At 33.9% G+C, this 14,514-nt stretch overlaps 1 protein-coding gene across 1 annotated transcript; it reads right to left on the minus strand.

Moving 5' to 3' along the window:
• Nucleotides 1-10,914: 10,914 nt before the first annotated feature.
• Nucleotides 10,915-12,644, minus strand: LOC131036894 (G-type lectin S-receptor-like serine/threonine-protein kinase SD2-5). Its single transcript, XM_057968910.1, has 4 exons — nucleotides 12,455-12,644; nucleotides 11,845-12,101; nucleotides 11,358-11,730; nucleotides 10,915-11,216 (listed from the first exon to the last, which is right to left on the minus strand). The coding sequence occupies exons 1-4, from the start codon at nucleotides 12,642-12,644 to the stop codon at nucleotides 10,915-10,917; spliced, it is 1,122 nt and encodes a 373-aa protein (XP_057824893.1).
• Between the last annotated feature and the right edge of the window lie 1,870 nt (nucleotides 12,645-14,514).

The following is a 14,514-nucleotide window of genomic DNA, read 5'->3' on the forward strand; positions in this document are numbered from 1 at the left end:
TGAAGAGACCCTTCCATAAATAACCATTCTTATGGGGAAACAAATACAAGGCATTACCACTACCACAAATAATATCATCACTTTTGACAATGAAAGCTGAATAATAGCAAAGCTTGTTTGTGACATTCAACTCCTTAAAATAATTAAACTCCTCCATGCCAAGGAGAGTCATTAATATCATCTAGGGAAGTCCACATCCAATAAGCCATGTCAACATCAAACACTTCACCTAAATCTAAATTTGAAAAATGGTGGACCCTTTCCATGTACTTTGTTTAAAATTCATTTTGAATGTCATTTTTAGTTTTATTAACAAAGAAAATAGTGCCCTTAAGATAATGATGACTTCTCTCTAGAGAGAAAATTTATTTAAGGCTGGTAGGACACTAAGAAAACATAAAGAAGGTCCAATTAGCATACATGAGGCCACGAGTAGCTAAATCATCAGCCACCCTATTTCCTTCCTGAAAGACATGTCGAACTTTAGATTTAGGGAAGCTCCAAATTAATTCTTTGCTATATTCTATAACACTTGTAATTTCCCATGGACAAATGAAATTTTTATTTATTTAGTCCACAAACAATTTAGAATCCTCTCTAGGGATATTTTTTTGATAATTCTTCTCCTTAAGTATTTGGAGACCTTGCCAAGAAACAAAAGCCTCCCCCTGATTATTGGAACTGCTAGCTAGGTTCACATACTATCCTTCAATAACAACTCCCTTCTTGTCTCAAAGAATAGACCCAACACTAGAGGTCCCTGGATTTCCTTTAGAACAACCATTAAAATTACATTTTTCCCACCCTTACTCTGGAGGGGACCATTTGCACTCCTTTCTTAGGATCAACTTATTCCGATTAATCTTTGTTAGATTGTGATCGATCCCACAAATCTATTTCACTCTAAGATCTTGAACAATAGGCATAGTTTTCGACGGCCTAAAAGAAACAACATTCACATTTTCCTTAATTCGTTGTTTGATAACACGAATTAACATATTGTTTTTCCTTGCCATTTCCTTAAATATTATGTTGCTTCGCTCCTTCCATATATTGCAAGCCACAAAGAAAGGAATATTCCAAAATTATGGATAATTGGGTGATTGAAAGGGCAATGACCCCAATGCTCCATTAGACCTCTCCTATTCTCAAGAAGGGGCCAAGAGATCAAGAATGTAGAAAAACCTCATACCAAATCTCTCTAGCATATTAATAGTTGAAGAAAATATGGTCAGTGTTCTTTGATTCCTTGTAGCAAAGGGAGCACCTATTAACAAATAAAAATCCCCTTTTATTTAGATTATCTATGATCAAAATATTCTTCTAAGTCATGACCCACCATATTAGTCCAACCAAAATTATCCCTTGCCAAGTCCTCCATGGCCATATAAGTAGATTTGACTGAGAACACCCCTAAGGAATGCTATCTCTAAATCAAAATATCCTTCCTATTATAGAAAAGAAGGAGCTAACCCCAGGATAAGACTATAGCAGAGTAGTCTCATCTTTCAATTTCCTAAAATTAGAATCAAGAATACCTTTAATATCTCCTAGCTTATTCTTGAAATTCTTCCATCTCCCATGGCTGCCCAACTAGCAAAGGTAATTATGCAAAAGGTCCCATTTTCTAAATTAGGAAATCTTTATTCAGATTAAAATACTTAGTAGTAGATAGGGTCACTTCCTTAAACCATAAGTCATCCTAGAAACTAGTTTTCTTCCATCTCCAACAACCATTTTACTCCCTTTTTCCAACACATTTCTTATTTTTGAGATATTATTTGGGATATAAGATCTTAAGGGTAAGCTAATGTCATAAAAAATATTATCACAAGGGGCATTACTTACGTATTTGGCTTGGATAATTTTGACCCAATCCTTATCCTCTTCTATAATCTGCCACTCAATTTTGGATAGAAGAGCTCAATTAAAAGTTATATTTTTTTAGATGCACACTCCACCAAACATTTTATGCTTGCAAACTCTATCTAGCCACCAAGGAAATACGAGACTTTTCTTCAGTCCAAGTCCTGAGAAATGTTATTTGAATTCTTTCAATTTTATTAGCAAAAACTTTAGGAATTTTGAATAGAGAGAGATAATAAACTTGGATATTTTGTAGACAAGATTTAACAAGTTTAACTTTGCCTACAAGGCTTAATAATTTTCCTTTCCACTCTATAAGGTTTTTCTAAAATCTCTCAATTAAACTATTCCAGATGTTGTTAGGAGGACAGTTTGAAATAAGAGGGAGACATAGGTAAGAATTTAGGAAAGAAGTAGCATTGCATCTAAGAATCATGGCAATCTTGGCTTGTAAGGAGGACAAGACATTGAATAGGTATATTTTTCTTTTGTTATAGTTGTTATGTTGTCCACATATTTGAGTATAATTATCCAAGATCTCCCACCATCCTTTAGCTTTGGAAACATAAGCCTCACCAAAGATAATGGTGTCATTCAAAAATTGTTGATGGGCAATAAGAGGAACATGATGGGAAGCAACTTTAACACCCTTCAAACAATTCTAGTCTTTATATTTTTGAATGTTTCTTCCCAAATATTGGGAACAATAATAAACAAGTAAGGTGAAAGGGGGTCACCTTGTCAAAGCCCTCTACTGCAAGAGAAATACCCTTTTGGAGAACCATTGACCAACACCGAGCACATAGAAGAGGTAACACACCCATCAATCATCCTAACAAATCTACCTTTAAACCTAAACTTTTTTAGCATGTTATGTTTATGTTATTTGTATCTAAAGGGTGTAATAAATGTTTCATTATTTACTTTGTGGAAATATTTTAATATGATAAATGAAGTTTTAAATTTATTTATCAATTAATGGGTATAGATTCTATTAGTGGATAAAATGCATTTGATTGCTATAGCTATGTGAGATAGTAGCAAATAGATTAAATTCATATAAAATTTTAGGGCTTGTAGTGCTCTTCAACTGTTTGTTTAGAATGAACTTCATGTTATAGGAGGAGGTTCTAGTCTCTTTGTAGAATGGCTATTATTTTAAATCAATAAATATCATTTAAATATTTTTAATATTAATTTTTTCATTATACACAAATGGTTTCTATATTATTTTAGTAAAACCATTGTGATCCTATGATTGCTAACAACCCTATAGTCTTATATATGATGTAGTGTAACATCTTTGTGAACAATTACCATGAGAATTAGTTTAAGGAACTTGTGACCATCTATTGCTTTGGTTGCATTATTAATTAAGTTGCTTAAAGAAAAGATTTTTAAGTTGAAAGTAGTAATACATAGTTGAACAACAATCATGGTTGAAATATATATCCATACCCTTTGAGGATACATTTCAATCCTTATTTCATTTTCTAAAGTATTTCTTAGATTATGATTATTCTCTCCTACTTGTTAGGGCTCAAAGTAAGAAGTTAAAATCTGCATGTTTCTTAACCTTCCCATATCTCTAATTTAACAATAGATATCTTTTATGTGGAAAACATTGATAACATTGTTCACAGCTTGATTAAAATCCTAAATTCAGGAGTGAATATTGATCACAATATTTCTTTTCTTTCCTATTTAAAGACAACATGCATTGTAACAATAAGCATTTCCAAATGTTTCTTTTTTACCTATTTAAGAACAACATGTATCATAATGCTTTTTTTTCCTATTTAAGGACAACATGCATCATAACATTAGTTTCGTTTCCTATAGTGTTATGTTTTCCAATTATTTTACAGCATGCATCATAACGGTCGTTTCGCTTAGTAAGTATTTCCATGTAAAAATTAATTTCCATTGAATAATATACCAATACCATTTTTGGATAAGGATCTTTCTTTGTTCATAAGCGGAAAGACATGTGTGTTCACTACACCCATGGAATTCGGGCACAATTTTGTTTTAAATACTCTGTTATTTGCGGAAAGACATGCGTGACCATTTTCGACTATTTATTTGCTGATAGAACTTTTGACAATGTTCTTTGCAAATTTACAGGGCTATTGAAGACTTTTACTACACGAAGTCGTTGAGACAAAAGATTGTATTTTTCTAATGGCTAATATTGTTTAATCTTATCGTGTCCTTCAGCATATAAAAGTTTTTATCGTCAAAGATGTGTGGTGAGGTTCGTTTGGTTTTACCATTCTGCATTGAATGTATTAGTTGAGAAACGTTTTTTTTTTTGTTTATTGCATCACTGCATCAATATTGCTGCTTTATTCAGTGTAATTTGTTTCCCTGTGTTTCAATTTTTAAAGAGAAAATAGTCTTCCTGTTTTATTTATCTTAAACATTAGCTGAAGCATAATGGAATATGTTTTGCAACCTTTTCTGTAACAATTGCTATGAGGGCTATAAGTATTTAATACCTACGCATGTGGTAATAACGACAATGATGTGAGGAATTGTACAAGAATGGTTATCGAATGTCAAAAGCCACATTAATGTAAGGCTCCAGTGCCCCTAGTTTACAATGCTTACTATAAGAATTTTTATAATTTTTATTGATACTTAGGTTCGTATGCCTGTTAGCTAGAGTTTTAGCTATAGTTGTGATCTGTAGTGTCTTCAAATTTTGGTGGGAAGTGTTTGACCCAAAAAAGCAATCTTCTACTCATTTAGAATTTGGGACCTTATAGTTTCTATGTATAGGTAGTGATTACTACTTTTGACTTTATATTAGATATGGTTTTGTTTATTCATGGCTTCAAATATATGTAATTTCTGATGCATTAATTTAGAATATGGGTCAAATAATGGATGACTCAAAATTATGCAATTGTCGTTATACTTTATTAAAATGCAATCTAAATGTAAATGAATGAGCTAGAGAGCTCTCTAATCAATGGCTCATAAGGTAGAATGCATGTTGGAGTTTGTACAAGTGGTTTAGCAAGCTAAGAAAACTTGTTCCCAGAGGAGTCTTCATAGATAAATATGGTTACATGAAGTAGTATTGAGATGGTCAATATTTTATTCCAATCAATATATCTTAAATATAATTAAATGTTAAATCATATATATTATAAAATTTTGTTTTTTGGCAAACTACTAATAAAATATAATTTGATAAGATAATATATAATTTAATACAATATAGGAACAACATAAATCAAGGTCCACTATTCATATTTGAGGCCCTTCACTATATTTTCCTTTATTCATTAGTTGATAGGCTCTTAGGATATTCATTTGCTTTCCTCTAAAAAATCCCATGCATGCATATATGTTGGAACATTTAGATATTAGGTCCATGTCTAAGCCTTGCCTTCAATATGGCTTTAGTCAATTGAGAATTTTGAGACTATAAGGTGTGAACATATTATTTCTTGCAATCTCTACATTACAACCATGGTGATTTGTATGTGGCATGGGCCTTTATCCTTCATTGAGTGTTGGCACCAATCCCTTTTGTGGTTAACACTATGATTTGTTCATTATCTATGCTTGTGCTTAAGGGCAATTATTGAGATCTCACCTCAAAATGCTAATATACTAAAATTCTTGTTGGATCATACAAAGTCCCTTCCTTAGTGGTCAATAGGTGTAATCTTATCTAATGAATTATATGTAAAAAAATTCTCATTCAACTACTTCTATTGCTAGCTATATATCTCAAGGGTCCTATCCATGATATATCAACCTATCTTAAAGAAGTGGTTATTTCTTATTCACAATAATTTTTTCTCTGTATAAATGCTAACAAAAATGAAAAATGACACATAGCTATTTGAATTTGGAATTAACTTCTTATAATACATTAGAGTTACTAGAACCAATCATCATAGAATTAATATAATATAAATTTGTTTAAATTATATCACTTCCTCCAAATGTTGTAGATTCCTATTAGCAATCATATTCAACATTTATAGTTAGTATATATATTATCTTTAGCCAAATATTGGGTAAACTATGGTGAAGCCCCCCCAAAGTCCACATGAAGCATCAATTTGGATCAAGATAATAGAAAACATAAATCAAACTACTATTTGGCTAGAGCACATGTAGACCAAATAGGAGGGGAGAACCTAGTCATTTGGTTTACCCTTTACATTAGTGGGTCTAGGTAACCACAATTAGGTCCTATCTATTATTTTCTCATTAAAAATCTTTTTGATTTTCTCTAGTAATGACTGAAGTGGGAGAGATTGAAAGAGTCAATCAAAAAAAATTATTAATTTTGGATACCAATAGTTTCCTCCACTAGTGAGTGGTAGAGAGGTAGAATAACTACTACCAAGTTACAACTATCTCTACTAATCATGATGCCCTCGCATGTGAGGATAAGTACCCTTAAAATGAACCTTTTAATGACCTCGACTCTTGAGAAAGATGAATATGACCATAGTTACACACATAAGGAGTAGAGAAACCTTGAGCATTGATGGGAGTTCAAGAAACTCTTGCAACAATAAGAGGGACATTATATTAACAATCAAATAATACATGTACTTGACCCACCTCAAGTGAAAAAATATTCTCTTGCACTTGAATTTATAATAAAATTGGTGTGGAGATTAACTTCTATTATTTCCAAAGTTGAAGCAACCAATCAAATTGTAGATTTGGTTGAGATACATAATGCAGGGAAAACTTTACTAGGGTCCCAAATACAACCTACACTACCTGAAAAGCCTTGCGCCCCAATGCACTAATACTGACTACTAGTTCAAATCCTAGAGGTCAAGCTCTACATACCTTACACTGACAATTAAGTCTCCTAGATAAAGACGACATTAGGAGAATGAGACCAAATAAAATTGTGAATAGCCTTTTTTATAGGAATGGTATTCATACTACCTAAATTCCAAGAGAGGATTATCATTTTTGAGATGGAAAGAAATGAGAATCAATGGTTCACTGAACTAAACTCAACTATTGTCTCAGCAATTAACTTCATTTTTTCTTGATACTTCTTCTTGTCCACCTTAGGAGGCTTCTCTAGAACACCTTTTTTAAGAATTTTATTGAAGCCCAAGTACAAGTGGGGTTCCCTTACTCTTACCAACAACCTTAGGGTGCTTCTCTATATTATCAATAGAACTGGGTAAACTTGAGCACTCCATCACCTCTTTACACTTAGTAGATTCTGGCTCACCCAAAGTTAACGAAGAAATATCTATATCCATATGGGCATCAAGACCTCAAATCTACAAAGCATTGGGAAGAATGCTTTCCTTCTCACTAAGTGTTTTGATTTGTACTCATAAGTTCCTAACCAATAGGTAACCCCACAAGAACCTCATCAAACTAATCTAAATCTTCTAAAGCATCAAATTTATTGATGACCTAATGAATCTATATATCCTCTAGTGATCTCTTCTACCCTCTACCCTTATTATAGGGGTTGACTAGGACAAAAACTTCTTTCTCTTCTACCATAGGATATTTTCCTTTATCCTATTTAGGAGATGGAAAAGATAGCTCACTGAACTTGAAATCACTATAGGGTAAGATTTAAAATACATGCCCTACTAATAACCATATTCAAGAGAGAGCTATCACCAAAAAGGGATGTTTTCATAGTCAATCTATTAATCCAAGAGGTGGATCCAAGATAGGTTTCCATAGAATCCGGTAAGGGTTTTCTTAAATCAATTTCAAAGCAAACACATATATAAGTGTTACCCTTTTGTCCATAGTTGGCTGCGATAGATCCACTAGTTTGCCAACTAATAGTGCAACCAAATGAAAAATATCATGTCTCCAAAATTCTAGTGGTAATCATGGAAGATGCCCAAACTACTACTCTAGATGGAAGATGCTCTGAAGGATTGAAGCCAACATGCCATGACTTAATGAAAAGTTGTACTTGATTATAAAAGTAAGGACCACCCTTGAAAGCCTTATTTAGATTAGAAATGGATGAGAAAACCACCAAGAAATAGTTGTTGGTAGCTAGCATTACCTCCATATTACCCTTTGGATTCCAAGTATGTTGAACCCATGACTCCAAAAAAGAGACCTAAATTCCTATAAGCTAACAAATCACAGTGTGGTTGGACATATAGTTGACATCTTCCTCCACTGTATTAAAATACTAATCACCAATATGGACCTATGTTCACTCCTTGTGAGACATTCATTCACCTTCAGTGAGTAAAACACTCTATTCTAAGAAGAACATTATTTGTTAGTAGACTTTTTCCATTTCAGAACCTAAATTTTGATTCAAAATTGGTGACAAAATTGCTACAATCATAACATCATTGAATGGAAGGGTCTCAATCACTAGAAAACCTCCATGCAAGGTTGTGCAAGGCCTTATAGAGGAAAGCACAAATAGAAAAAAACACCCAAACCTCAAGTAAGGAACCCTCACCAGCCACAAGGGTGAGAAATACTAACACTCGCATAAGAAAGACACACAAATTTGTCTATGTCAACCTTCGACCACCACAAAGCTCACACCGATCTACAAACTCACCAAAGACTTCAAAATGCACCCAACAATGGCTTCAAACGATCGCCCAAACACTGCAAAGAAAACTCGCTTCCCCCTGCATCACACAAATAGCCTACCCACACCACCACTAAAACTAGAACATAGAACAAAACAACAGCTAGGGCCTCTTGGCCCTAGCTGACCCAAGTGCCTCCACCGCAGCACCGTTTTCCAATAATATCCATAAAAATCATTGAGTAACAACTATATAATTTTTCCATATCAATAGGGGGCACACAACTTGATGATGGTGTACACTTGAAGATTTACTGTTTAAGCAAATTTAGCCATCAACCTATACAAGAGTACCATTCCACATGCTATATTATAGAGCATACTTGAGTTTGAATAGAGTAAGGAACATGTCCATCAATAGATTCAATGGATCCTACGTGGCTCATATGTTTAACACACATTTGTACAAAGAAATAATAAGAGACGCCTAGAATTATGCTAGCTATGCAATTCATTTCGAACTCATAAGCAAACGGCCCAAGAGAAAACCTTACGTGTACGCAAAATGAATAAATGATTGATAGCCCCGCACGACCTTTCACATAGCACTATGGCACAAAAATTCTAATCCACTTACATGGAACCCATCCATAATATAAACCCGAACATTGCCGAGTCGAAAAATAATCTTCCATGAATCCACCAAATAATTCATAAGCGTGTAATAAGAGCGCCTCGCATATGAGTTGATAGCGAATGCACGATAATAACTGGTGGTTCGGCTTATTCTAGCCACTACAAATGAAAAACTGTCGCTTATCAATATAGGCCATGATTTTCAACATTATACTGCTTCACACATTCAGCCTACCATATTCACACATATTTCCACAAATACTAGAAGAAGAAACTAGTTGCCAAATTATATGTCTCTGCAAACGAAACAGTAGAATTTAACGTATAGGTTACAACTAATAGTAATCTATCTAATTATTAGAATAAAAAAGATAAGATTAGAATAAAGTCAAAGTAAAACGATCAGTTTGAGATGATTTACTAGTTGTAACATTATATGTTAAGTGACGATGCAAACAAACCAGTACAATTGAAGTTATAGATAACAAGTAATAACAATACTATGATTTATTGGATTTAAAAGATCAAAGGGTTAGACCAGAGTCAAAACAAAATGATCAGTTTGAGATAATTGCATTTCTTTCAAGATGAACTTACAAAGACAAAGAAAACAATATAAAGAAGAAGACTCCAATATTTTTGAGTACTTTGTACTCAAGAAATTAGTTTAATAGAACCCATTAACTAAGCTTGTGCTAAAAGGATAAGTAAAAGTGCAAAAACTTTAAAAAAACTTAAATCAATGTATATGATACATGATTTATGGTCAATAATAATGAAACCTTTCCTGAAATGAATGTGTATGGTGATTTTTTTACAATAAATAAATAAAGAATAAAACATAATAATTATTCATTAAAAATTATTAATTTTTTAAAATATCTTTTTCAATTTAAAAAAATAAATTCTTAATTATTTAAATTAATAAAATTTAATAATTTTATTAAAAATTACAAAATAGATTAATGATATTATATTTTATTTCTTAATGTTTTCTTTAGAAAAAATAAAAAATCGTAACTTCGTATATATTAAAACCAAATTAAATAATGAACGAGAAAAGTCATATGAAAACATAGGAAAAACACAGCCAACGAAAAAGACTACAACAACACCACAAAAAAAAACAAAAAACTAAGCAGCCTATACATTCAGCGTTACAAAAACACCAGCGTTACACTTATGGAATTTATTGGAGATGCACACATTTTTTTGGTAACATAGTGTTATCCGTGCCACTAGTAATCATGCTTACACTGTCTCTAACAAAATAGAGTCATCGTTTCACAATGATTGATTTAAGAAGTTTGTTGAACATTGAAACGAATCAACATAGTGAGAGGGAGGCTCGTTATCAAGAAATGCCAGTCGCAATCCTGTAAACATCTTAAAATTTATTTATCTATTACAACTAAAGAAAACACCTATTTCTATCTAATTCTCTTGATTTGGAGCATAAAAGGCAACACGACATCAAACTAAGAGAAAATAAATGTTGGTTGTCTGTTCTTGCCTAAAAAAGAGTACATTGTCTAGGCAGAGATAGCACCGAAGCTGGAGTATAGGAGAGGTCCCTGTTGTAATTAATTGAGGCATGCAACTGCTGGTTGGATGCAATTGTTAAGCCCTCCAACGCCTTCACCACAGTCAACATCGCTGGCCGCCTCATAAAATCGTCCTGGACACACCATATTGCCACTTTCATCAATTTGACTGCTTGTTCTCTTATGCTCATTTCGTCATCTTCATGTCCATCATAAACCAAATATGATAACCTCCCCTCCTCTGCTTTAACTTGCAACAGTGAAAATAAGCCGTTCTCTGAAAGCTCTCTGCTTCTTTTCCAGCTAAAAATTTCAACTACCATAACACCAAAGCTAAATACATCCGCCTTCTTCGTGAAATGTATACCCTGGTGTCCCTCTCAGCAAGGTTATAACTTCACTTTCCTCTCTCTTAACCAGCTTTGCCAAGCCAAAATCTGAGACCTTCGCATTGAAATTTTGGTCTAGAAGAATGTTCTGAGGTTTGTTGTCGAAATATATAATCTTTTCTCGACAATCCTCGTGTAAATATGCTAATCCTCTTGCAATATAATGATGCATCTTGTTCGGAAATATCCATATATCTAGAGACCCATTTGGTAAATGCTCGTAGACGAGCATTCGATGGGTTTTTTCTGCACAGAAATCTTTCAGTCTTACCAAATTAAAATGATCAACCTTAACTAGAGTTTCAACTTCTGCCCAGAACTCCTATTTCCCTTGTCCCGTTTTGTCAAGGATCTTCACTGCTATCCTTGAACTGTCCGACAAAACACCTTCATAAACGGAACCAAATCCCCCTCTTCCCAACTTTACACTGAAATTATTTGTAGCAATCTGCAATTCTTGGAACGAGTAATGCAGCGGTAATCTTGCCGGCAGATCAATGCGATCATCCTCATGTTTTTCCTTTTCTTGTTTGACCTTTAGATACTTCCTTATGCATGAACATAATAACAGAAACAAGAGAAGTACTCCACCAATAGCAGAAAGAGTGGTAACTAAAACTAAATGCTTATTCTTCTCAGGCATTAAGTGAACTTTAATATAAGCAGTAGAATTATAAAACTCATCGCTTTGATTATTCATTTGAAGAGAAAAGCCATTGGACTCCAGATAAAAAAGATCTCTGGAAAAATTGGCACCATACTTCAAAAACGCATCTTTGCAAGAGCAATTTAGATGGCAAATATTTTGACAGTAATCTCACGAGACCAACTGTGGGATCGACCCATTACCATTTGGCTAAGTGAAATAAGAAACATGCTCCAGCTCCAAAAGGTGACCACCACTAGCGCTGTTATTGTTTATGGAAGTATCTGAGCATACAACAGGTCTGTGGGTAAGGCAGCCTAAATTGGGCTTTGTGGCGTCAACCTGATAAAAAACATTGCCCTCTTTTGGACAGCTACACTGCGCACCTGTGCAAACACCATAGCTTCCACATGGCGTTGGATACTTGCACAAAGTGAGCTCATCAGTAAAGATTGTTACATAGTCAATTACAGATCTTGCTGTCCCTTTTAGAAATAAATAAAACTGTAGATGTTCATCTGAATCAGTCTTACAATAGAGGGAATATTGGGGTACAGTCAGATTGATAGATACCAATCCTCCTTCATGATAGAAATGGAGGTACTGATTGTCAAACTGCATATAAGAAAACTTCCCACTTTGAGGTCCATAAGGATACCTATAATATATTTGAGAGGGTGTCATGATCACTGTAAACATAGAAAAGCTATCTACAGACAAGGAACAACATTAAATACCTTGGCTTGTATTAGTAGAAGAAGTGTTTGCTATAAGCTTCTGCCCCACCTTGAACTTCTGCGATAATAGGATTGTATATGTGGGATGATCAAAAGACTACCGTTGAAGGTGTTCAAGAGAACAAGGTTTCCTGATTCTTTTATCACTATCCCTTCAAAATCTTGGGTAGAAGTATTTGTAGACCAGACGAGACTGCCATCTGTGTCCATTAACAGAAGTTCTTTAGTGGAGGTAAGTATAAGGGTTGCGTTTTCCTGCACCATGTGGTCTCTGTTTGAGCTCCAAACCATTTGCTAGTCTTCAGGTTACCGTTACTGTCATAGATAACAAAGAAAGTTGCAAATAGCAGGCCTGTCTCACAAGGACTTCCATAGCAAAAGAATCTGCATCCAAAGTGCGGATACATATCACTATATGAGATGTTTCTAATCGGAAGAATCGGCCTGACTATTGCATCTAGGTCTTTGGATTGTGTCAAGAAATCTAAAGACTTGAAATTGTTGATCCATATGGTACCTCCGTATGCATTTGATAAAGTAAGAGAAAATCTCTTTGCAAATAGTGAGCGCAATGTAAGGAAGATACTAAGAATTGAATAAATAGAAGAACAAAACAAAAAATAGTGTGTTGTTATCATTTTCCAAAATAAAAGTTATGTGGAAGGGATTGAGCGCAAGGGAAAAATATTTTGGAATGAGAGACAACTTGAAAATAGAGAACTTTCACTGCGAGGAATAGAGAAGACACAACGCTAGCACTATTCAAACTCTGAATCTCAATGGTGTGGTGTCACTACCACCGGCGAGAGGAAAATATTTTAGTAAAAGTCCCAATGGTTAGTGATTTCCAATTCCATTAATAATCTTCATTATGCTAGAGTTGAAGGGAATACATCATAAGTGAAGCATATGTGATAGGAAGAAAATAAAACATTATTGTATTGTATTACATTGTAATACTTACATTTGTATATTGCTATATATTGTGGTTCATCAATCTACTAAATAAAATAAATACTAGAAAATAAATAAGAGTAGATATGGAGTTAGCTCTATGAATGACTAGAGAGTGTCTTATCCGCATCACCTTTATGGGCCTATTTGTGCCTATTCTCTATCTTTGAGGCTATGAAAATCCTTTTTTAGGTCTTACCATGGGATGACCACCCTATTTTGACTTTGTTTTGGTCCTAATTAAGCTAGGGCCAAGGCATGGAATGCCCTACTTTAGATCATGGCACCCCAAAATTTCATGGCCCCGCTTAATCAGAGGCCCCAATTTGAAATGGGGTTGAGGCTTTGTCTCAACAATAAGATTTGATCCCCATGGCTCCACATGACCATTATAGGTTAGCCTAATTGGTAAATTACCTAGAACCCCCTATATAAAAGCTATTTTATCAACCCATTTTCATCTAACACTCTAAGCAATCAATTCCTACCATTCTTGCATTTATGAAGCATTCATAATCAAGCATTTTTAGAAATCTTCAAAGATGCCTATTCATCATTCAACCATTATGGAGAAAAATTACATCATTCCTATGAAAGTATGTGTCTATGATTAGGGTTTTTCCATATTCATGCCATTTCATACAACATATCTAACTACATCCAAAGAGAAAAGAATCATAATTAACAATTGTAGGTCAGAGGTATATCTTGTTGGATATTGCTACTACTACGATATGTTGTTGTCATTGATGTCAACATATTCCTGTGTTTTGGTATTCTAGTGATTGCAGAGAGTTGATCTGGTTGGTTTATTTATTTGATATGTTGAATCAACTAGAGATACTTGTTTCAATGTTGGTTTCATGATGGTATGTGGTGATTTGATCGACTTATATATTCTGGTGTGAGGATTGGTTTTTCAGTGTTCAATGTTGCAGTGTTATGGTATTTGATCTGTTGTGCTTCAGAATAATTATATATTGAGTTGTAAATTTGGGAAAGTGTTTGGGATGTTCATGTGTATCTTAAATTCAGATGGTTCGTGATTTGGTTCTCCACAAGTTATCTTTCTAGTCCCAGTTGTTGTTGTTGAAGTATTTTTGAGTATTAGCGTATTGATCGATGAAGATTTGATTAAGTGGTGTTGGTGTAGCTATTGCAGATCACTCTAATGTACTTGTTGGTGTTTCCTAATCATGTCCTATTT

This window comes from Cryptomeria japonica, chromosome 7 (assembly GCF_030272615.1).
Source record: "Cryptomeria japonica chromosome 7, Sugi_1.0, whole genome shotgun sequence".
Classification (NCBI taxonomy): domain Eukaryota; kingdom Viridiplantae; phylum Streptophyta; class Pinopsida; order Cupressales; family Cupressaceae; genus Cryptomeria; species Cryptomeria japonica.

Bases quoted from the DNA above. Each gene is read 5' to 3' on its own strand.
- LOC131036894 (XM_057968910.1), bottom strand. From the start codon at position 12,644: ATGGTTTGGAGCTCAAACAGAGACCACATGGTGCAGGAAAACGCAACC. The intron at 11,731-11,844 runs GTTTCTTATTTC...GCGTTTTTGAAG, and splicing joins ACCTTTTGGAGCTGGAGCAT to TATGGTGCCAATTTTTCCAG. The intron at 11,217-11,357 runs GTGTTTTGTCGG...ATTTCTGTGCAG, and splicing joins ATTTGGTTCCGTTTATGAAG to AAAAAACCCATCGAATGCTC.